Genomic DNA, 21,370 nt, shown 5'->3' with positions numbered 1-21,370 from the left:
AGAGCGCAAGTTGTCTGGTGGAGGCCATCCATCCCCATGATGTTCCTCTCCACTGCCTTTGGCATACAGAGGTGAGGGAAGGTGGACAGGAGGTCATGTTCCATTGCTGAAGTTGCTTCTTATTTCTGGCTTTTCCACATACGAGGAAGCCTTCATGTCTTGGTTGTTAGGAAGGGTTTTGGATACACTCGTAGTACGTGGCTGTTGGCTGCCTGCATAAGATAATTGTGAACATGGAAAACAAAATCATCTGGTCAAAATTAAGCTATGACATAAGTTTTGTCGAGGAAGAACTTTCTTCAGGTTCACATACACTGGTGCTTATCACACGTGTTGAGGGTGAGTGCATGTTTCCATGGCTTGAGGTAGGGTTGGTTTAGTAATAAAAACCTTCTGTCAGCATTGCATTAAATGTGGGAATTCCAGTAGTATCCTGGAGTTTCAGCAGTACCTTCCCTTCAATTTCCACTCATGCCATCAATGACAGATGTCTGGGAAGCGTGGCAGTGTCCCTTTCACACATTGGGGACTGAATTGAGAAGATACAGTGCATGCAACAAGGCAAGAATGGAAGAGACCCCATGCTGCCTTTTATTCCCAGTGAGTAGTAGAGAGAAAAGAGACGAAAGAAGTAATTTGTAGTTTGTTTTCAGAAAAAAAAGGTTGTTGAAAGTCATTTATAAAGCCTGGTTACTGAAATGGCTCCTTGTTTATTTTTGTGTGTGGCATGATGCTTATAGAATCAGTAAAGCTGGAAAAGACCTCTAAGATCAAGTCCAAGCATCAGTCCAACAGCACTGTGCCTACTAAACCATGCCAAGGTTTCAAGGCAAGGTTGGATGGGGCCTTGAGCAGCCTGATCTAGTGGGAGGTGTCCCTGCCCATGGCAGGGGTTTTGGAACTAGATGATCTTTAAGGTCCCTTCCAACCCAAACCGTTCTATGTCCTAAAGTGCCATGTCTACATGTTTTTTGAACACCTCCAGGGAAGGAGACTCCACCACTCCCCTGGGCAGCCTGTGCCAATGTTCCACCACTCTTTTTGGTAAAGCATTTTTTTCTAATATCCAGTCTAAGCCTCCCTTGGTACAACTTGAGGCTGTTTGCTATCATCCTATTGCTTGTCACTTGGGAGAAGAGACCAGCACCCACCTCTCTACAGCCTCCTTTGGGCTGGTGGATGCTTTTGAGTTACCAAAAGGCAGAAGTGGCTGGTGGAAGTGGTGCCAGGTACGGTGGAGGGAGGATTCTGCTCCCCAACCCTGTCTTTGCTGCTGGTGGAGCTGGGATTGCCCCTTTCTTCTGGGTGAGCAGGGCTGTCGGGAGGCTCAGCCAGGACCCCTAGGGACACCAGTGTGCCAAGAGGACACTTCTTCCAGTTTGATCCCTGCAGCTATGTCTTTGTTTGCCTGTTGCCTCCAAGCCCTACCTGCATCCCTTTCTCTTCAGGGCTTTGATTGCCAGGGAATCATAGAATCACAAGGTTGGAAAAGACCTCTTGGATCATCTGGCCTCTTCTCCCAAGTGACAGGGGACAGGACGAGAGCGAATGGCCTCAAGCTCCGCCAGGGGAGGTTCAGGCTTAACATCAGGAAAAAATATTTCACGGAAAGGGTCATTGGGCACTAGCAGAGGCTGCCCAGGGAGGTGGTTGAGTCACCTTCCCTGGAGGTGTTTAAAGGATGGGTGGATGAGGTGCTGAGGGGCATGGTTTAGTGATTGATGGGAATGGTTGGACTTGATGATCCAGTGGGTCTTTTCCAACCTGGTGATTCTATGATTCTATGTCCCTGAGCACCTCATCTACCCGTCTTTTAAACACCTCCAGGGAAGGTGACTCAACCACCTCCCTGGGCAGCCTCTGCCAGTACCCAATGACCCTTTCTGTGCAATTTTTTTTTCTCATGTCCAGCCTGAACCTCCCCTGGCGGAGCTTGAGGCCATTCCCTCTTGTCCTGTCCCCTGTCACTTAGGAGTAAGAGGCCAGCACCCTCCTCTCCACAACCTCCTTTCAGGGAGTTGTAGAGAGCAATAAGGTCTCCCCTTAGGCTTCTCTTCTCAAGGATACACCCCAGTTTCCTCAGCCGCTCCTCGTATGAGCCTCTCCAGCCCCCTCACCAGCTTTGTTGCTCTTCTCTGGACTCGCTCCAGAGCCTCAACATCCTTCTTGTGGTGAGGGGCCCAGAACTGAACACAGGATTCAAGGAGCGGCCTCACCAGTGCCGAGTACAGAGGGAGAATAACCTCCCTGGACCTGCTGGTCACGCCATTTCTGACACAAGCCCAGACGCCACCAGCCTCCTCGTCCCCCTGGTCCCTCTGCCGGCTCGGTGCCCGCGGGCGGGGGGGGGCGGGCCGGGCAGCGGGAAGTGACGGGGCGGGGCGGGGCCGGGGCGGGCTCTGAGCGCACGGGGACCGGGACACCGGGGCCGGCACCGGGACCGCAGGTGAGAGGGGGGTGTGTGTGTGTGTGCGGGGGGGATGGAGCTTTGCAGACGCGGCTTCCTGAGGGAGGGGCGGCCCCCGCCCTCTCTCCGGCCGGGGACCCAGCCGAGATCCCCCTGGAGAGACAGACCCTTCCCAGCCCCTCTCCTCCCTGTCCCCAGCATCAGCTCCTCGGTGCCCCCAGCCCATCTCCTTCCATGTCCCCATCTCCTCCTCCGTGTCCGCATCCTGCTGGAAGGGGTCAGCAGGACCCCGAGGGGCTTGGATAGGCACAAGAAGATGGGGATTCTCTTTGGAGTCTAGCTGAAACTCCTGGCAATCTCACAGGGACACGTGTGCAGAAATCAGATCAGCCGAGACCCCTCCGGCTGCACTGTGGGAAACCCACCCAGAGCCGTGTCCTCTCGTTTCCACCAGGGACAGATCCGTCCCAGCCCACCTTCTCCATGTCCCCATCCTGCTGGAGGGGGTCAGCAGGACCCCGAGGCTGCTCGTGTGGGCAGAGGCAGATGGGGATTCTCTTTCAAGCACCGCTGAAACTAATGGTAATTGCACGGGGACCGGGGTGCAGAAATCAAATCAGCTGGGACGTCGCCGGCTGCGCTGTGGAATGCCCATCCAGACCCCTGTCCTCTCATTTCCAGCAGGGACAGACCCAGCCCATCTCCTCTGCGTCCCCATCCCACTGGAGGAGGGCAGCAGGACCCCAAACGGCTCGGATGGGCACAGGGAGATCGGGATTCTATTTCCAGCATGGCTGAAACTAATGGAATTGCATAGGGATGGAGATGTGGGAGCTGGTGTGAGGAGCAGCCATCCTGCCCTGCGGGTTTGCATCCCCTCCTGTGGTGCCTGACACCACTCCGGGTGGGCTTGGCTGCTCCTCTGCTCCTCCATCCTCTAATTGCCATTAGTTTCAGCTGTGCCTGAAAGAGAATCCCCATTTCCCAGTGCCTGTTTGAGCCCCTTGAGGTCCTGCTGACCCCTTCCAGCGGGATGGGGACACGGAGGAGGTGGGCTGGAACCAGAGGATGTGGTTCTGGATGGGTGTCCCACAGCGTGGCCGGTGACGTTTCAGCTGATCTGATTTCTGCACCCTGGTTCCTGTGCAATTGCCACTAGTTTCAGCAGTGCTTGAAAGAGAATCCCCATCTCCCTGTGCCTACAGCTGTTTGAGGTCCCCAGGGTCCTGCTGAACCCCTCCAGCGAGATGGGGACACGGAGGAGGTGGGCTGGGACAGATCTGTCTCTGGTGGAAATCAGAGGAGCTCGCAGGCGTTGGTCAGAGCTGTCTAACTCTGGCTGGTGGCCATCGCTACAATGTGCTAGACCTGGCTTTGGTGATGGAGGGACTTTTGAGGTAAGCAGATGCAAGTGGCTGTTGTTGTTTCACTGAAGCACCTGATCCTGTAAGCTCTGTATGGAAATGCCTCGGCAGAAGAAATCTGAGCAGCCTGTGTTTCACTTCCTTTGGTTCAGTAGTGACAAGAGGTTAATCCTCATCTGATTGACAGAAGAATGGCTTGGGGATGGATTCTGTGAGGGGTTTCATTCCTTATTTTGGCATGGTCTGCTCCCAGAGCAAGCTGGACGATGCTGCTTTTCCCCCTGCATTTCAGTGCCCTGTATAGGAGAAGAGGGATCCTGTGAAAGTCCCTCCTGGGAGCCAAAACCTGGCAGCGTGACTCTGCCTGGCTAGCTCATTAAGTGAATAAATCCTGGGGATGCTCGGTTCAGCTGGGGCTTCTGCAGGAGAATTTATAAAGTCATTAAAAACATTTTAATGGAAAGTACTAACCATCTATAATACAGCATCTGTTGTCATGTCTCTGGAAAAACACATCTAAATTAAGAGGATGGGAGACAGCGAGACAGACTGGTGGGCTTTCCGCTGAAGCAACCAGCTGGCCAGGGCTGCCAGGGAATATTGGTGGAAACTCCTTCCCATCTGTAGCATCAGGCAAGGCCCTGGCTCCATGGTCTGCTCTGGGGACGCTGAGCAGAGCCGGCTTTGGCAGGAATCAGTTCAGGGAGGTGTGGGGAGGGAAGAGAGGAGCAGCTCTGTGGTGTTTCTGTCTCATCTTCTCCCTCAGTGGGTGTGAAAACACGAGGGAGGGTGTGTGAAGAAAGCATGGAGAAACATCTACAGGAACCTTTGGCATCTCTGTGCTTATACGGTTCGGCCTGGAGAGGAGGGAATGTCCTCTGCTATTAAAACAGGCAGGGCAGCAAGGGGGAATAAGCTCAAGCTGGTCCCACGTGGAACAAGCAGCCTCACTTTCCCTATGGGTGAGGGCAACAACTGGCTCCTGCTTCATATTCATGGGGCTGTTTCAGCCCTGACGGATAATAGCAGTCAGTCCCTTCGATGCGAGAATGAGTGTCGGCAGGGAAGGAGGCAGATGAAAAGGTGATGGGCTCCTGGTGTGGCACAGTTCTTCAGCCTACTTCTTCCAACCTTCTCCTGTGGTGCAATCTGTGGGGCTGCTGCAGCAGGATTTGTAAAGTCATTAAAACCACTTCCAGTGAAAACACTGATCGTCTATCTTGCAGCATCTCCTGTTGTGTCTCTGGAAAAGCTGTTCTGAGATCTCTGGTATGAGACTTGGAGGCAGCCAGGCAGGCTGGTGGGCTTTCAGCTACGGCAACCAGCTAGCTGCCATCTGTCTGGTCAGGAGGCCACCAGCTGCCTCCAAGGTTTTTCTCCGATTCTCCACAAGCACAGCAAATAGTCAGCTTGGTCTTTGCGGCTGCATGTCCAATCCAAGAGGCAAACAGGAGCCAGGTCCCAGGGCAGTTGCAGTTTGTGCTTTTAATTCATAGAATGGTTTGGGTTGGAAGGGACCTTGAAGCCCATCCAGTTCCAATCCCCCTGCCCTGGGCGGGGACACCTCCCACCAGACCAGACTGCTCAAAGTCCCATCCAACCTGGCCTTGAACACCTCCAGGGATAGGGCAGCCACAATTTCCCTGGGCAACCTGTTTCAGTTGCTTCTTTTCCTCCTCCCTGAGAGCCTGGGAGGGAGGGAACACCTGTGGGTGACTGCAGAGGGGGGACCTGCACCCCCTTGCTGAGCCAGGCCTTGGGCCCTTGGGTCATGTTTCTTTGGCAGCAGCCTCTTGGAAGCTAGCTGGGCTGGTGGATCCGACAGAGCATCTGCTTGCCCAGCCTGGAGAATTTCTCCTTACAGCCTCAGCTTGACCGCATGCTTCGCGTCCTTCAGCAATGCTGGAATATGCCTTAAGCCACAACGGGCAGAGGGGCAGACCCTGAGCCCAGCGTGGGAGGCTTGTGGTTCTGTCCCAGCTCTACGTCGCATCTGAAACAAGGTGATGCTGAGCCCACACCGGAGGCAGCCATGTCTTCCTCTCTAACGCTGGTTGTGGTCCCTCTGATTCATTCCCTTCCAGGAGTGCTGCCTTTCGCAAAGCACAACAGCAAAATAATGCAGAGGGTTTCTCGTGTCTGACGATGTTTCCCTGCCTGAGCCAAGGTTGCAAGGGCGCTCTTGGTGGGAGGTGCATGGGGGGAGCAGGAGCTCCTGCTCCTTGTGGGGCTGGGAGAGCTGCTGGTGCTGCCTGCTTTGCCTCGCTCATGGGCCTGAGATTGAATAAATTGTGTTTGTTAAAAAAACAAAAACAACTCCTAGATTTGATGCAAAGAAGGATTTGTTTCTGTTCCACTGTTAGGGTGTTGCAGAGAGAGACTTGGCTCGGCAGGTGAGCTTGTGCTCGGAAGGGGAGCAGGGCACCAGGGTTGTGGCAGCTCTGGTGGCCTCACACGTCTGCGTTTCCTTTGGGAGCAGAAGGCAGGTTGGGGGATGCCTCTGAAGAAGCTGCTGCTGCTTCCATAATTGCTAGTGGCCACTGCTCGGCTCCGCAGAAACCTCATCCCTGCAGACTGGCTGCCTCGAGTTCCACCACCTGGAGACTGAGGTACTGCTCTCTTTTTCCAGGTTTAGGCTGTCGCAGGTTCCTCATTCCCAAGGACGTTCTCTAGCCTCTCTTCTGCACTTTGGCTCTGTCTGAGGAACCATCCTGGCCAGAAGCAGCTCTGTTTGACTGCATCCCAGTAGAGCCTCAAGGGGGACATGCTTGGGGCGAGGGAGGAGTTATCACCAGGTCACCTAGCTAATGCTTTTCCCACAGCTGATGCCCAGCTTGTAGCAAGGGTAAGGAGCCAGGTACCAGTATAACATGAGGTGAAGTGAGGTGGCTGAGCTGGGCAGTCCTGGCGCTTACAGAAGAAGTGCAGTTTGGCCCTTTGGTGGTCTTCCTCCTGCTCCTTCCTTGGCCCTGCTTCTTCGGTTGCTGGGCTGCTCTAACTTGCAAACCCAGCAAAAAGCTACCTGTTATTTTTTGAGAAAGAGTTTAGACTTAATTTTGTGCTGGGTCAGTCCTCAGTCAGGTGTCTGGGGGCCCAGCGGAGGCAGGTAGGGAGGAAGGGGACATCAGGGCTTCTCTTGCAGGGGAGAACAGGGTGGCTGCAGCATCACTTCCCTGGTGCTGAGGGTGATGTGCCATCAGTCCCAAGAGGCTCGTGTGACTTCTCCCTTTGGTAAGTCTTCTCTCTCATCATTGGTTTTGTCGATCCATTTTACTCCAGGCTGCGGCAGCTGACATGGATTTTCTCTTGATCTGCCCCTTTGCGCTGGTGCTCCTGCTGTCCCGGGGTAGCTTCACAGACCTGGAAAAGCAGAAGGTGGACTCTGGCTTGGAAATCTGTATCCTTCTCTGGAGCCTGCCCCTCGTGTCCTACATATGCACTCTTGTCTGCTGAGGCTGGAAGGAGCTTGTGCGCAGGGAAAAGATCAGAGGCCACAGAAAGGGGCACATGGGGCAGAAGAGAGAGGACTCGGAACTGCTGGGCAGTTGCGTCCTTGCTCTTCTGTAGAAGGGCTTTAGCCAAGCTCCTGGGTTTGTTAACCAGATCCCTGGCTCGGTGCAAGACCAGAGGTGGTTGTTTTGGTGGTGCCCAGGGTTCTCCAGAGCGCAGCGCTCTTCCTTCCTGCTCCAGCGTGCTGGATGCCAAGCGCATTTCCCAGTAGTCTGCCCGTGGTAGTGGGGTGGCCAGCCAGGAGGCAGAGCACGCCTGCGGGTCTCAGTGCTTTGGGGTCACTGCCTGGGATGGTGGGAGAGGGCTCCTGGGCTTGTGGCCACCTCTGTGCCATTGCCACGTGGCCACGAGGAGGTGGGCTAATGCAAGCCCTTCCTAGCAGACAGCAGCATCCCCTGGTGAACAGGCAAAGTATGAGAAGATACCGGATGCAGGCGCTCATGGAGACAACTATGGGGAGGGTGGGAGTTCATGTTCCTTCCCCAGCCCACCAGCCAGAACAGGGGCTGGCAAGTAGAAGGCTCCACACGAGCACCCAGTATTGCTAAGCCCTCCCTCTGGGGTGACCAGGGAAAGGTGCTCTCTGGAAACCCATATTTCATCCTGGCTCAGGTGCTACCTCCTGGCCCTCGGGCACCCTATGGAGAACTGAGGGGGCTGGGATGGTCCTGGAAGAGAGGGAGAGTGGGAGAGTGGTGGAAGTATGCTGGCAGTGTCCTTAACAGTGGTGTAGATAAGAAGCTGTTTGAGGTGAAGCGCAAGGACCAGATGAACGCACTGAAGAACCTGATCGAGCTCAATGACATCAACCAGCAGTACAAAATCATTGACATCATGCTCAAAGGACTCTTCAAAGTGAGCCACAGCGCAGGCATCCCTCTGGGCTCAGCGTGCCGTGGGGCTGGAAGGGGCGGGCAGGAGAAGTGAGGAGGGCTGAGGTGGCTCTGTGCAGTCAAAGAGAAGAGCTGGGTGGGCAGGTGGGCTTGAGGACTTGAAAGGAGGACGTTTTGTGGCTTCAAAGCGGAGCACCCCTGGAACACGGGGAAGGGCCAGCGGGACAAGGCAGTAACCAAGGGCTCTGGCAGGTGTTGGAGGACTCCCGAGCTGTGCTCATCGCTGCTGACGTGCCTCCCGATGGGCCTTTCCCTCAGGATGAGAAGATAAAGGATGGTAGGTTCTCTTTGGTCCTTACTCCCTTCCCTTTTCCAGCGCTCTGGTGCATCACTGCCGTTCCTTCTGGGACCAGCACTGGGGTAGGTACTCCCATGTATCCAAACCAAACCAGACCTGGGATGGTCCTTGCCTGTCAGGGACCCTATTGCTACCTCTCTGGCAAGTTCATATTGGGGAGTCTACCTGTTTGCCTTCAGCCTCCTCACCTTTTGGTGAGGCCGTAGGTGCCAGCGGGACAGGGCATGTGTACCTGTGTCCTGATGGGGCAGGTGACTGTCTCTGCAGCGTACTCCCACGTGGTGGAGAACACCGCCTTCTTTGGGGATGTCGTCCTGCGCTTCCCCAAGATTGTTCACCACTACTTTGACCGCAACTCCAACTGGAACAGCCTCATCCGTTGGGGCATCGGCTTCTGCAACCTGACGGGCGTGTTTGAGCAGGGACCGCACTCCCAAGTCCTTGGGCTGGTACGGATGCTCTTGGTTCCTCTCTGCCACGTCTACTCTTTGCTGCTGGGGCTGGGGGATGAGGTTTTGGGGGTAAAAGGAGGGTGGGCAGAGCACAGGGGGAGGGTACCCAACATCTAAGGGATAAGGGAAGAGCACAGAGGGGCTGATGGGGTGCAGGGGACCCTGGTCACAGGGGTGTGTGGTGTGGGAGGCACCACTCCCCGACATGGTCTCCGCTTTGATCTGCAGATGGCTCAGGAACTGGGCATCAGTGAGAAATCACCCGATTACCGCAATCCCTTTAAAACGGACCATTCTGAGGTAAGAATGCTGGCAGCTCACTCCGTGGGCTTCTCCATCCCTGTCGTGGCTCCAGGCAGTCGGCTGGGGAACGGAACACGTGGCTTGATGAGGAATGGCCAAAAATCCCCAGCACAAGGGAAGCTTGGCCAAAACATAGGCACTGACTTCCTCAGTTGGGCTGCAGTTGATTTTGGGTGTTGGATGCCATCTCCCTGTGGCCACCTGCCCACGGGAGCATCAGGACCCCATTCGCCTTGTGCCACATCTGACCTCAGTCCCCCTGGTACCGTGGGGCTGGTACAATGGCTTTGGCGGATTTAGGGGGGAGTGGGAGACTGCGGGAGCTCCCCCTTGCTGACCGCTCACTGTCATCCCACAGTTTTTCCCCAGTGCTGACACCTTCCAGAAGGCACTGCGGGAGGAGGAGAAGCGGAGGAAGAAGGAGGAGAAGCGGAAGGAGATACGCAAGGGCCCGCGCATCTCGCGCTCGCAGTCGGAGCTGTAGCGCGCGGGGGGCTCGCACCTCGTGGTGGGGGCAGCGCTGCTGGGATGCGGAGCGGCTCGCTTCCTCTTGGCGGCCTTGGGCCAGTGCCTGGCGGTCGGTCCCTCTTCCATTTGTGCCGTGGATTTTGTTTTGTTGCCTTTCCCTTTCGTTCGGCAGGAGCCGGGTGGTGGTGCTGGTGGGTTGCCCCAATGGGGCTGATTGGAACTGAAGTGAGGTAGCCCTTCCCCAGAGCCAAAGCGCAGACGGGAGGGCAGTGGGGCCATCGCCTAGGCTGGTGGGATCGCTGCCACTCGCAGTAGGGTGGGACGAGGGGGACACACTGTGGATGAGCACCACGGGGAGCCAAAGGAGCCCTCCCTTCTGCAGCACACAGTGTCTGCGCTGAACATACCTCCTCCGTCGTGGGTGGGCTGGGGAGCGCGTCACACCAAACAGCCTCATGAGCAATGCTGCTTCTCTCAGTTTTGGGGTTGTTTTTGTTTTCTGTTTGATTGCATTTTTTTTTTATTTTCTAAACCAGTGATCTCATTGGCGCACACACACTCCCCCACCCGGTTATGACCTGGTCTCTGCTCAGACGCTACCTCTGACGGATCAGCTCTCCCCTCTTTCCAGAGGCTGTTTTACCAAGCAACGTGCATTTCATCGGTCAGCCGTAGTTAAAAGCCAAATGGTGCTGGTTCCTGGCACAACAGCATCCTGCTCTCCCGAGTGGCTACCACAGCACATCCCCACAGGGAGGCAAACATGCAGAGAATTTTTGGAAAGGAGGGATTTCGACTTCTGGCCCTCTTTGGCAGACAAAATGTGCTTGTAGCGCCAGCTGAAGGTGCTGGGGATGCAGCCGTGTACCCCTGTGAGCCCGTCCTGCACACCGTGCCCTGCCCCATCCCTCCAGTGTTTGGCTGCTCCACTCATCAAGTCCCCCTAGCCCCCTTCTCAGGAGGACAAGTGTGTGGGGACAGCAGGGCTGAAGCCAGGAGGGAGGCAGCTGAGGGGCTGTGACCCTCTGTGGGGCGTCTGGGCTGCAGCGGGAGCAGAGGTGAGGTGCTGGCACCGCCACTTCACCTTTTCTCATGGCTGCTGATAAATCCACACCAGTGGAGGTTCTCACCTCCATCCCTGAGAAATGGGTGCTGGGCATGCGGAGTGCTGGGCTGGGGGCAGCACAGCCTTTAGGAAAGGGGGAATGTCCTTAATTTTAACTGCGGAGCCAGGTCTGTCCGACCAGGGGGTGGCAACAGGCGTGTGTTTTATTTTTCTTGAATAAAATTGACTTTATTTTTTCTTTTTTTTTCTTTTTTTTTTTTTTTATCTAAAAGTAGTTTGGCTCTTGCTCCTGGTGGGAGCAGGCATTGGATTCAGCCCCTCTGGGACCTCAGGAGAGGTGCAGTAGTGGAGTCTCTATCTCTGGAGGTGTTCAAAACCCATGTAGACACGGGGACGTGGTTTAGTAGTCACCATGGTGTTGGGCTGCTGGTTGGACGTGATGATTGAAAAAGTCTTTTCCAACCGTAACAATCCTACAATTCTCTTTTAGCCTGGAGAAGAGGAGGCTGAGGGGAGACCTTATCACTGTCTACAGCTGCCTGAAAGGAGGTTGTAGCCACGTGGGTGCTGCAAGTAACAGGTGATAGGAGGAGAGGAAATGGCCTCAAGCGGCACCAGGGGCAGTTTTAGATTGGATAACAGGAAAAAATTATTCATGGAAAGGGTTCTTGGGCACTGGAACAGCTGCCCTGGGAGGTGGTTGAGTCCCCATCCCTGGAGGTGTTTAAGAGCAGGTAGATGAGGTGCTCAGGGATGTGGTTTAGTAGAGGACAGATACGGTTGGACTCAATCTGAAAGGTCTTTTCCAGACTAAATATTCAATGATCCTTCAGCCGGGGGTCCAGTATTTCCTGTGTTTTGGGGTTGTTGGTTGATAACTGACTGAACATGAGCCAGCAGTGTGCCCAGGTGGCCAAGAAGGCCAATGGCATCTTGGCTTGTATCAGAAACGGTGTGACCAGCAGGTCCAGGGAGGTTATTCTCCCTCTGTACTCAGCACTGGTGAGATCGCTCCTCGAATCCTGTGTTCAGTTCTGGGCCCCTCACCACAGGAAGGATGTTGAGGCTCTGGAGCGAGTCCAGAGAAGAGCAACAAAGCTGGTGAAGGGGCTGGAGAACAGGCCTTATGAGGAGCGGCTGAGAGAGCTGGGGTTGTTCAGCCTGGAGAAGAGGAGGCTGAGGGGAGACCTCATTGCTCTCTCCAACTACCTGAAAGGAGGTTGTGGAGAGGAGGGAGCTGGCCTCTTCTCCCAAGTGACAGGGGACAGGACAAGAGGGAATGGCCTCAAGCTGCAGCAGGGGATGTTCAGGCTGGATATCAGGAAAAACTTTTTCACAGGAAGAGTCATCGGGCAGAGGCTGCCCAGGGAGGTGGTTGAGTCGCCATCCCTGGAGGTGTTTAAGGCACGGGGGGATGAGGTGCTGAGGGACACGGTTTAGCGATTGATGGGAACGGTTGGACTCGATGATCTCAGAGGTCTTTTCCAACCTGGTGCTTCTATGGTTCTATGGGTCCTGCGGGGGGGTGAGGAGCCAGCAGCCCCCGCCTTTCCCCCCCCGTTAATGAGGCGCGGGGGGCGTGTCTCCCCATGCTAACGAGGCTGCTGATCGCTGACGCGCCATCACCCCACGCGCCGCCGCGGCCGCCGATTGGCCGGCGCCGACCTGGTCTCATTGACAACAACCCGCGGCGCGAGCGAGGGGGCGGGGCCGGGCGCGGCGGGGGCGGGGCCGGGCGCGCGCAGGTGGGGGCGGGGCCGCGCGGCGGGGCGGGCCAAGATGGCGGGCGGCCGGCGGCGCTCGGAGGGAGCCCGGGACTGACTGAGGGAGCGAACGGCGGCGGAGCAGGAGGGGGCGGCTCCGCCATGGAGGGCGGCGAGCTGGGCGTGGAGAGCATGGAGAGCCTGGCCGAGCTGGGAGACGAGTTCACCCTGGGAGACATCGATGGTGGGAGACGGCGACGGGGGCTGCGGGGGCACGCGGGGAGCGGGGGTGGCGTGGTCCTGGGGTCCCGCCGCGTTTGGTGTCCCCCCCCTAACCACGAGTGGGGATCGTGGGGGGGGTGTGTGACCCCCCCAGACCACGAGTGGGGAGCGTGGGGTGTTTATGTGCCCTCCCAACCCACGAGTGAGGAGCGTGGGGGGTGTGTGTGTGACCCCCCCAACCCACGCGTGGGGAGCGTGGGGGGTGTATGTGCCCTCCCAAACCCACAAGTGGGGAGTATGAGGTGTGTGTGACCCCCACAACCCACGAGTTGGGAGCGTGGGGTGTGTATGTGCCCTCCTAACCCATGAGTGGGGAGCGTGGGGTGTGTTTAACCCTCCCAAACCCGTGAGTGGGGAGCATGAGAGGTGTGTGTGACCCCCCCAGACCACGAGTGGGGATCGTGAGGGGCGTGTGTGACCCCCCCCCAGCCACAAGTGGGGAGCGTGGGGTGTGTGTGTGACCCCTCCCAGCACACGAATGGGGAGCAGCGGGTGTGTTTAACCCTCCCAAACCCCTGAGTGGGAAGCATGAGGTGTGTGTGTCCCGCCCAACCCACGAGTGGGGAGCGTGGGGTTTGTGTGTGTGACCCCCTCAGCCCACGAGTGGGGAGCGTGGGGTGTTTATGTGCCCTCCCAAGCCATGAGTGGGGAGCGTGGGGTGTGTGTGTGACCCCCCCCTAACCACGAGTGGGGAGCATGGGGTGTGTTTAACCCTCCCAAACCCGTGAGTGGGGAGCATGAGGTGTGTGTGTCCCACCCAACCCACGAGTGGGGAGCATGGGGTTTGTGTGTGTGACCTCCTCAACCCATGAGTTGGGAGCGTGGGGTGTGTGTGTGACTCCTCCAACCCACGAGTGGGGAGCGTGGGATGTGTATGTGTCCCAAACCCACGAGTGGGGAGCGTGGGGTGTGTGTGTCCCACCCAACCCACGAGTGGGGAGCGGGGGGTGTGTGTGTCCCTCTCCCCCCAACCCACGAGTGGGGAGCGTGGGGTGTGTGTGTCCCTCTCCCCCCAACCCACGAGGCAGGAGCGTGGAGTGTGTGTGACCCCTACCCTCCCAACCCACAAGTGGGGAGCATGGGGGGTGTGTTTAACCCTCCCAACCCACGAGTGGGGAGCGTGGGGTGTGTATGTGCCCTCCCAACCCACGAGTGGGGAGCGTGGGGTGTGTTTGACGCCCCCCAACCCACGAATGGGGAGCATGGGGTGTGTTTAACCCTCCCAAACCCACGAGTGGGGAGCGTGGGGTGTGTATGTGACCCCCCGCAACCCACGAGTGGGGAGCGTGGGGTGTGTATGTGACCCCCCCCAACCCACGAGTGGGGAGCGTGGGGTGTGTATGTGACCCCCCCCAACCCACGAGTGGGGAGCGTGGGGTGTGTTTGGCTCCCCCCAACCCACGAGTGGGGAGCGTGGGGTGTGTTTGGCTCCCCCCCAACCCATGAGTGGGGAGTGTTGGGGGCGTGTGTGTGACCCTCCTCCCCAGTCCATGAGTGGGGAGCGTGGGGTTTGTATGTTACCCCCCAGCCACTAATGGGGAGCATGGGGGGTGTGTGTGTGTCCCAAACCACGAGTGGGGAGCATGGAGGGGTGTGTGTGTCCCCAAACCATGAGTGGGGGGGTGGTCCTGGGGTCCCACTGCGTGGGATGTGTGTCCCCCCCGAGTGGGGAGTGAGGGGGGTGGTTGTTGGGTCCTGCTGTGTGGGGTGTCCCCCCAGCCCCAAATGGGCAGTGAGAGCATGGCATGGCTGTGCCAGCTTGGTCCTGCTCTGTGGTGTGTCCCCCTGCCCCGAATGTGGTGTGTGGGTGGCCACACCAGCTTGAACTTGCCCTGTGGCATGTCTTGTCCATGCCATGTGGGCTTCTAACATGCGTGGGGTTGAGCAGGAACCCCCGTCTGGGGTGCAGGGCTTGCCTGGCGAGCAGCCACATGTGTTTTCCCAATATGGTTGGACCTGATGATCCGGTGGGTCTTTTCCAACCTGGTGATTCTATGATTCCATGAATACGGGGTGGGCAGCTGATGGGCAGCTCCAACAATGGCAGGAGGGGCAAGAAGCTGCTTGGGGGTCTGAGCCCTCACAGCCACTAAGGCCTTGTTTCCACCCGTAGCCACTGCTGGTGTGGAAGAGAGTTGGAGAACGTAATTTCCTTGCTCCCTTCCTCCTGCCTTGGACCCATGGGTTCCCCTCATGTTTCCTCTCGTGGCTCTCTTGAAGTGGATGCTAAGTGACTGATGGGGCTGTGCTGTCACCAGTGCCTGTGGGAGGCTGAGCCTCTGCCCTCCACCACAGAAACTGGTGTATCTGCTTAAATGTCCCATTTCCCCCTCCCCACGTCATCCTAAAACTTCATTTCCTCAATGCCAGAGCTCAGACCTGTGAGGTCTGTTTTCCAGCGAAGTGCAGCCAAACAAAGCGCCCTTCTCTGATGCCTCATTTAGTGTTTCCCAAACAGCTCCTGAAAACCCATTAAAAATGTAACTTCTGGATGAGCTCTGCTATGGGCCGGAGACAGGGATCTGGTTCAGCCTCCCTACTTTGCTCAGCTGTTAACCCAAACAGAGGATCATAGAATCATGGAATGGTTTGGGTTGGAAGGGATCAACTGGGTTCCAGCCCCCCTGCCATGAGCTCAGTATTGGGCGGGTGATGCCTAGTGCATCTTTGTTCAGCAACTGGGAAATAACATGGAACTAGTGCTTTTAAATTTCTAATTGTGATTGATTTGCAGCGTAGCTAGGGGCATTGTATGTTAAAGAAGAATAGGCCTGGTGAGTTGTCAGGGTCTTAGTGATTTCTCATGAAGTTGCTGGTGCTAGTCAAAGGCAGTGTTTGCTCTTGTTTAAGCCTCACATAATGACATCTCAAGATCCATGCGGAAACGGAGACAAATTCCAGTGAATGCGGGGCCAGCTCTTGACTGCGGTGTGCTCAAGAAGGTGTGATTCAGAGCGATGAGTAACTTGGGGGAAAAAGAGCTTTGCCTTCCTCTCTGGCTCTTGAGGTGGATTTTCCTGAGGGCAGGCGAGCTAGCTGTATGACAGCCCTGCTTTTTTTTTTTTTCTTTTTTCCCTCTGACACGGATTCACTTCAGTGTTTGAAATTCTGGAAAGGTTTTGATTTGAATCTTAAGTCTCCTTGTTGGCAGGTCTCTGCATTCCTCTTCCATTCAGGCTGAGGAACTCTCACTGCCTGCTGTGTGGCTGTTGATTTTCCGTGGTAAGGGAGGAGTGATGCCAGTCCGGTGAATGTGCCGACTGCTCTAGGATGGGGTCGTGCTCCAGGACAGGACATGAAGCTGGTTGGTGCCGAGCCAAATGCATCTGGCTCTGCCTCCTGCCCTGGCGTGAGCTCCTTGGCTGGCCACGGGCACCTTGCTGCCAGCAGGGCACCACCAGAGAGTGAGATCTGAGTTGGTGGTGGGTACCAACCACATCTGGATGCAGACAGGAGGGGTTGTATCTGTCCAGGCTGATCTCCACTGCTCAGTGCTTCTCAAAGCACGGCCTCTTCAGGAACATGAGGGTGAGCAAGCAGCCCCTGTGCAGGCTCTGACCTGGGAGAGGCAGCTGAAAGCCAGCACTTACTTTTCTGCCAGATATTTGCATGCTGGGCTGAAACAAACAGCAGAAATCCTCAGTGGGCTTGGTTTTGTAACACCTGCTTGACATTTTTAGCCTTGGGCTCGGCTGGCTGGGATATATTCCTGCTGTAACACCTTTCTCTGTGCTAGGGGATGAGAACTCTTCTGCATGGAGGATGCAGGTGGTCTGATGACGATGGATTTATCACTGATAGCAGTCCTCCAAAAACACCCAAGCTTTCTGACAGTTAATGTAGAAACTTGCTCCGTTGTCTGTGTAGGTAAAGGTGTTCTAAAAGGAAGAGACTTAGATTTTGGATGTTGCTGCTTCTCCTGCTTTTTATTTTCCTTGTGTTGCTGCTAGGAAAGCTCTTGAGTGCTTGGAAAGAAGTGAGTTTGATTGCCTGGCAGTCTTAATTTTTAATTATTAATCTTCGGACTTTTTACATTTAGTCCAAGTTAAGTCTTATGATAAAGATGTGGTTTAACTTGTGAAAGCAGTAGTTTTTGTAGTAAGATATTAAGTCTGCTGTGTTAAATACAATGTTCTTTAAAATACAGTCCTTGAAATTTAGCTCTTACACTGAAATTTACTCTTACAGAGCGAATATTTTATGATTTATGTTTATTCCCCACTCGCAGTAGTGCTGCCCAATGGTGAAATAACAGTGCCATCGCAGGAAGAGCTTGAGAAGTATGTAGTTGGGATTGTCAAGTTTATTGCAGTTTGGAGTGGTCCAGGCTGCAGTCAGTTGGAGGGTGAAAAGCCATTTAATACCCATCTAGATGTTAGGCAGAAGTGTTAATCTTTAAACAGCTCTCTTTGCTCCAGTAATGCTTTATGAAAGTTTAGTGAGGCATTGCATTAAAAAAAAAAAAAAAAGTCTTTGGTTCATCTGGTTAATAGCAGAGACAAAGGTTTGGTCTGACTGGTCCCTGAGGGCAGGCACCACTCTGTGCCAGGGGAACCACCCGTCCCCACTTGGTGTTTGCTTCTAAATAGGTCATAGAATTTTAGAATTGGTGAGGTTGTAAAAGACCTCTACGATCATGCAACCCCTGGCCTGATGCCACCATGCCTACTAGCCCATGTCCCAAAGTGCCATGTCTACACGCTTTTTGAACTCCCCCACGGATGGTGACCACCACTTCCCTGGGTGGCTCGTGCCAATGCTTCACCACTCTTTCAGTTAAAAAACCAATCTTTTCTGTTATCCAGTCTAAACTTCCTCTGGTGGAACTTGAGGCCTTTTCCTCTTGTCCTATCACTTCTTACTTGGAAGAAGAGAGGAAAAGGTCAGGAAGACGTATCTCTTCCCAAGCTCCACCATTCACCTGACTGAAGTTTGTGAGAGCAATGGTCGTGATCAATGCTTAAACATGTGTAAGGGTGTGGAGAGATCGCTTTTGCAAGGGAAGAAGAGTAATACCATAGAAATACAGAAATAAGGCAAAATTTTTGTTGAGGGCAAGAGGTGCCGATGACCATCCCTTCGCTCTATTTTAGGAGTGTCAGACAAATCAATTGGATAATGTGAGGGTGGCATTTTGGAGAAGGAGATGAATAGCCTTCTTGTTGCTGAGACAATTTCCATGGAAGCACTTAATGAAAAGTTTGCTTCTTCAAACCCCCTTCATAAACCACAGCACCAACATCCTTTGGGATTGTGGATGTGAAAGTTCCTGCTGTAAGGAGCCCTTTGCCGTGTTTGTTCCTATAAATCGGAAATCTATTTTCTACTTTCTAAACTCAGATTTATTATTTAGTTATAAACCCTTCGTTATGTTTGTGTCCCCTCCCTTTCCTGCTTCCAAGGGAAAAAAAAATTGGGCTTTCAGAAAGTTCAGGAAGAGCTGGTGTGGCATGGGCAGATCCTAGGGTGGAGAGGGATGTCTGACTCCTCACGCCACCGCCCACACAGAGATCAGGGCAGGCATGCAAGTGGCTTAAGGTACATAATTGGATTAGATGGAGGGAAGAGGAAGTTTCACTTATGAACAATGATCTCTCAGATGTGAATTTTTTTACTCTGTGGAGGAGAGCTACAGCATTGCTGTAGGCGCCTCTTGATGTGGGCTGATAAAATCCTGGAGAAGGTGGGATGAAGAGAAACTGCTGTGCAGTGATTGTGGGCAGGCAAACACCCCACCCCCTAAAAGTTATTCTAGTAGTTTAAACACATGCATGAATTTCTCCTGCTATCAGGTTCTATCAAGTGTTTTTTTTTCCCAGTTGGTATGCTTGGAAGTAAAACAAAATTAAGACAAGTTCTTAACTAATTTCTTCATTTTCCAGATACTCAGTGGGACAAGAGGGGTAGGGGCTTGAAAGCACTCTAAAAGTTGGGTGGGAGAATGGTTATTGCTGGAATTGTGGAGGTACTTGGTTTCTTTCTTGTGCAAAGATTAGCCTGGAGTGGGGATGGAACAAGACTCATAATATTTGAGATATGTTTGAGATGGCTGAAAGTTCTAGTCTGCGCTTGGATCCTGTAATCTGGGAAGGTGCTGTATGAGTCTTGCCTTTCTTCCTGAACAGTGGCGGCAGTACCGTGCTCGTGGCCACCTCTTGACTTCTTTCTGTTGATGTTCACTTTCTGCTGACGTGTTCTCTGGAGGCTTTGAAGGATCCAGAGCTCCCTTCTGTGCACACATACCATAATTGGAGTTGTGATGTGATGATGGGCGTCAAAATGTGTGGGCAATAAAACAGCATTGAATGCATTTTCTTCTGTTTTACAGAGATGCTGCAGTTCGTCAGTAACCAAGCAGGAGACTTTACGGATCTGTTATCGGATCAATTGTGTGGCACCTTCCAGGTCAGCAGCAGCAGTGGCAGCAGCGGTGGGACTCTGGAGCCGCAGTTGCAGCGAGTGTACAGCCAGGTGCAGCTGCAGCCCTTCCCGCCGCCTGCCGCCTCTCCCCAGCTCCAGACCCTGCCAGTCAAAGCGGCACAGACAACACCTCCAGCCCCTGCTCGGTCAGCCCCTCTCCTTCAGCCCCGGCCGCCACTCCAGCCTCAGCTTCAGCAGCAGACTGTGATGATCACGCCGACGTTCAGCTCTGCTCCCCAGACCAGGATTATCCAACAGCCAGTGATCTACCAGAACGCAGCTACCAGTTTCCAAGGTAGCGATTGGGGTGCTCAGGCTACAGGTGTGCATGGTGCACTTGCCATAAACAGTGTCAGTGTTCAAACGCCAAAAGTATCCTCGGCCACGACAAGCCTGACAGTCATTTTCTTGCAGTGCTGCCAACGGGGCATTCTTTCTCCTCCCTGTGTGACTTTAGGGTTGGGGGAGTATGAGAAACTGTCATAAATGAGATCTTAGGTGTTTTTGTATGACCTCTTGTGATAGCTGTCTTCTTGATGTTCTCTTCTGTTATGACCTTCTCTCCTATGGCTCTTTGGAGGCTTTAGAAAAGTATGTCTAAAACATTATTGTTGATATTGACGGGTGCAGTAGGCAAATTCATTCCCAAAGCTCCAGTCTGTCCCACCAGGAAATCCAGAATAAAGGGACAGTTTAATTACCAAAGCCTTGAGTACAATACTTGCATTGAACAAAGATAATTCTAAGAATATTTAGTGGCTACCATGTCTTCCTTTGTGTTTGTGAATGCCACTCATCTTGATCCTCTTCAGTAGGCGTTGATTCTTTATGTGGAAAAACAGGATCCTAGAGTCCAGCAAGATCAGCAGGAGGGGGGGCTACTGCTGGTTGGATGCCCTGTGTCTTGTCACTCAATAAGTCCTGTGCTGTCAGGCCATAAGTTCTTGACTTCATTTTCTCTTAGCTGGTCTGCTGTGCCTCCTGGAAAATTCAGATTCTGGATGCAGTGAGGCATCAAAAGAGCTGGAAGCTTCCTAGTATGTGGGATGTGTTAGATGAACGCTGCCCGCTGAGAAGCTCTGGGAGGAAGAGGGGTGAAGCTGGGAGTGTTGATGGGCTCTAGAACAGAGACCTGTGTCTCTGGACTATTCCTGACTATTCCTTCTGCTTTTCAGTTCTTCAGCCTCAAGTTCAGAGCCTGGTGACATCCTCCCAGGTTCAGCCGGTTGCCATCCAGCAGCCAGTGCAGACTGTCCAGGCCCAGCGCGTGCTAACACAGGCTGCCAACGGCACCATCCAGGCCTTAGCACCGGCCACAGTCCAGACAGTCGCTGCACCACAGGTCCAGCAAGTTCCAGTAAGTAAAACTGGGGAGTGGTACAGGGAGACGGCAGCAGAAGAAATTGCTTTTATGAGTCTGGTCTCCTGGCTTGCTGTGTGAAAGGTGACAGAGCTTGTGGGACTGGCTGTCCTGGCCAGGATTGCTTTTGTACAAAGGTTTCTATGTGTGAGAGGTATTTCTAGCCAGCCTGTGTTCCTGAAGCATTTTGCTTCATGCGAGTCACACACGAGAAGCCCTGTTGTGAGCCGTGATGTGGGCAACATTCAGAAACCGTTTTCAGTAAAACACTTGCATAAGTAAACTTGGTCTAAAATACTTTTCTAACTGGATTGGAAGTGGTTCTTGAACAAGCTCTTCTTGACTTTTCCCCACTTCTTTGCAAGTCCACCACCTCTGCCACGTGTTATAAGGGCTGGCTGATACTGGAATGTTTTCTGCCAATTCTGCCGCAGTTTCTTTGATCTTTCTGAAAAAGTATTGTGTGATTTTCGTTTTAAAACATATGAGAGTGGAAAAGGCTTGTGTTTCTTTGTGTTGGATAAAAATATGTTTAGGAGGCACTTTGAATATGCCAAAGTTGCTCTGGTTCAATTGTACTGCGCTGTCTGTTGTGCTGTCAGTATTTGAGAGTCAGAGAGGTATTTGAACAAGCAGAAGAAAGCTGCGTTAATGGCAAAATAACTTACCCTTGCTGATCTGCTTGACATTCATGGAATAGATCCCTTTAGTGAAATCGGAGGGAGTGAAAGCTGTTGCAGGTGTTTGGAAAGTGCTGTAACCAAAGCAGGCTGTTCTAGCCATGTTAGACTCTGAGTACTCAACCAGTTACTGTAGAGAGCTAATTATAGGTGTAACTGGAGAA

The 21,370-nt window shown here is 53.9% G+C and overlaps 3 protein-coding genes across 4 annotated transcripts in view; all 3 read left to right on the top strand.

Annotated features, from left to right (window-relative positions):
- Nucleotides 1–683, top strand: part of MEI1 (meiotic double-stranded break formation protein 1) — a 44,344-nt gene extending 43,661 nt beyond the window's left edge. Inside the window, exon 30 of the mRNA XM_069854666.1 lies at nt 488–683. Coding sequence (XP_069710767.1) covers nt 488–533 — 46 coding nt within the window. The 3' untranslated portion in view covers nt 534–683. The remainder of the gene's footprint in view (nt 1–487) is intronic.
- CCDC134 (coiled-coil domain containing 134) overlaps nt 1–10,956 on the top strand; it is a 30,415-nt gene extending 19,459 nt beyond the window's left edge. The window contains exons 2-8 of one of the 2 annotated variants that reach the window (XM_069855022.1): nt 6,281–6,380; nt 7,051–7,168; nt 8,015–8,136; nt 8,367–8,451; nt 8,740–8,921; nt 9,153–9,224; nt 9,586–10,956. In XM_069855022.1, the coding sequence (XP_069711123.1) occupies nt 7,066–7,168; nt 8,015–8,136; nt 8,367–8,451; nt 8,740–8,921; nt 9,153–9,224; nt 9,586–9,711 (690 nt within the window). In that variant the 5' untranslated portion in view covers nt 6,281–6,380; nt 7,051–7,065 and the 3' untranslated portion in view covers nt 9,712–10,956. Of the gene's footprint in view, nt 1–6,250; nt 6,381–7,050; nt 7,169–8,014; nt 8,137–8,366; nt 8,452–8,739; nt 8,922–9,152; nt 9,225–9,585 lie in introns of those variants that run through there. The other variant, XM_069855012.1, reaches the window with a different exon arrangement.
- A 1,638-nt stretch (nt 10,957–12,594) lies between these two features.
- Nucleotides 12,595–21,370, top strand: part of SREBF2 (sterol regulatory element binding transcription factor 2) — a 29,055-nt gene continuing 20,279 nt past the window's right edge. The window contains exons 1-3 of the mRNA XM_069854405.1: nt 12,595–12,708; nt 19,075–19,461; nt 20,342–20,523. Coding sequence (XP_069710506.1) covers nt 12,627–12,708; nt 19,075–19,461; nt 20,342–20,523 — 651 coding nt within the window. The 5' untranslated portion in view covers nt 12,595–12,626. The remainder of the gene's footprint in view (nt 12,709–19,074; nt 19,462–20,341; nt 20,524–21,370) is intronic.

This window comes from Phaenicophaeus curvirostris, chromosome 1, assembly GCF_032191515.1.
Source record: "Phaenicophaeus curvirostris isolate KB17595 chromosome 1, BPBGC_Pcur_1.0, whole genome shotgun sequence".
Lineage (NCBI taxonomy): Eukaryota > Metazoa > Chordata > Aves > Cuculiformes > Cuculidae > Phaenicophaeus > Phaenicophaeus curvirostris.
Note: the sequence above shows the minus strand (reverse complement) of the source record. Positions and strands in the feature narration are given on the sequence as shown.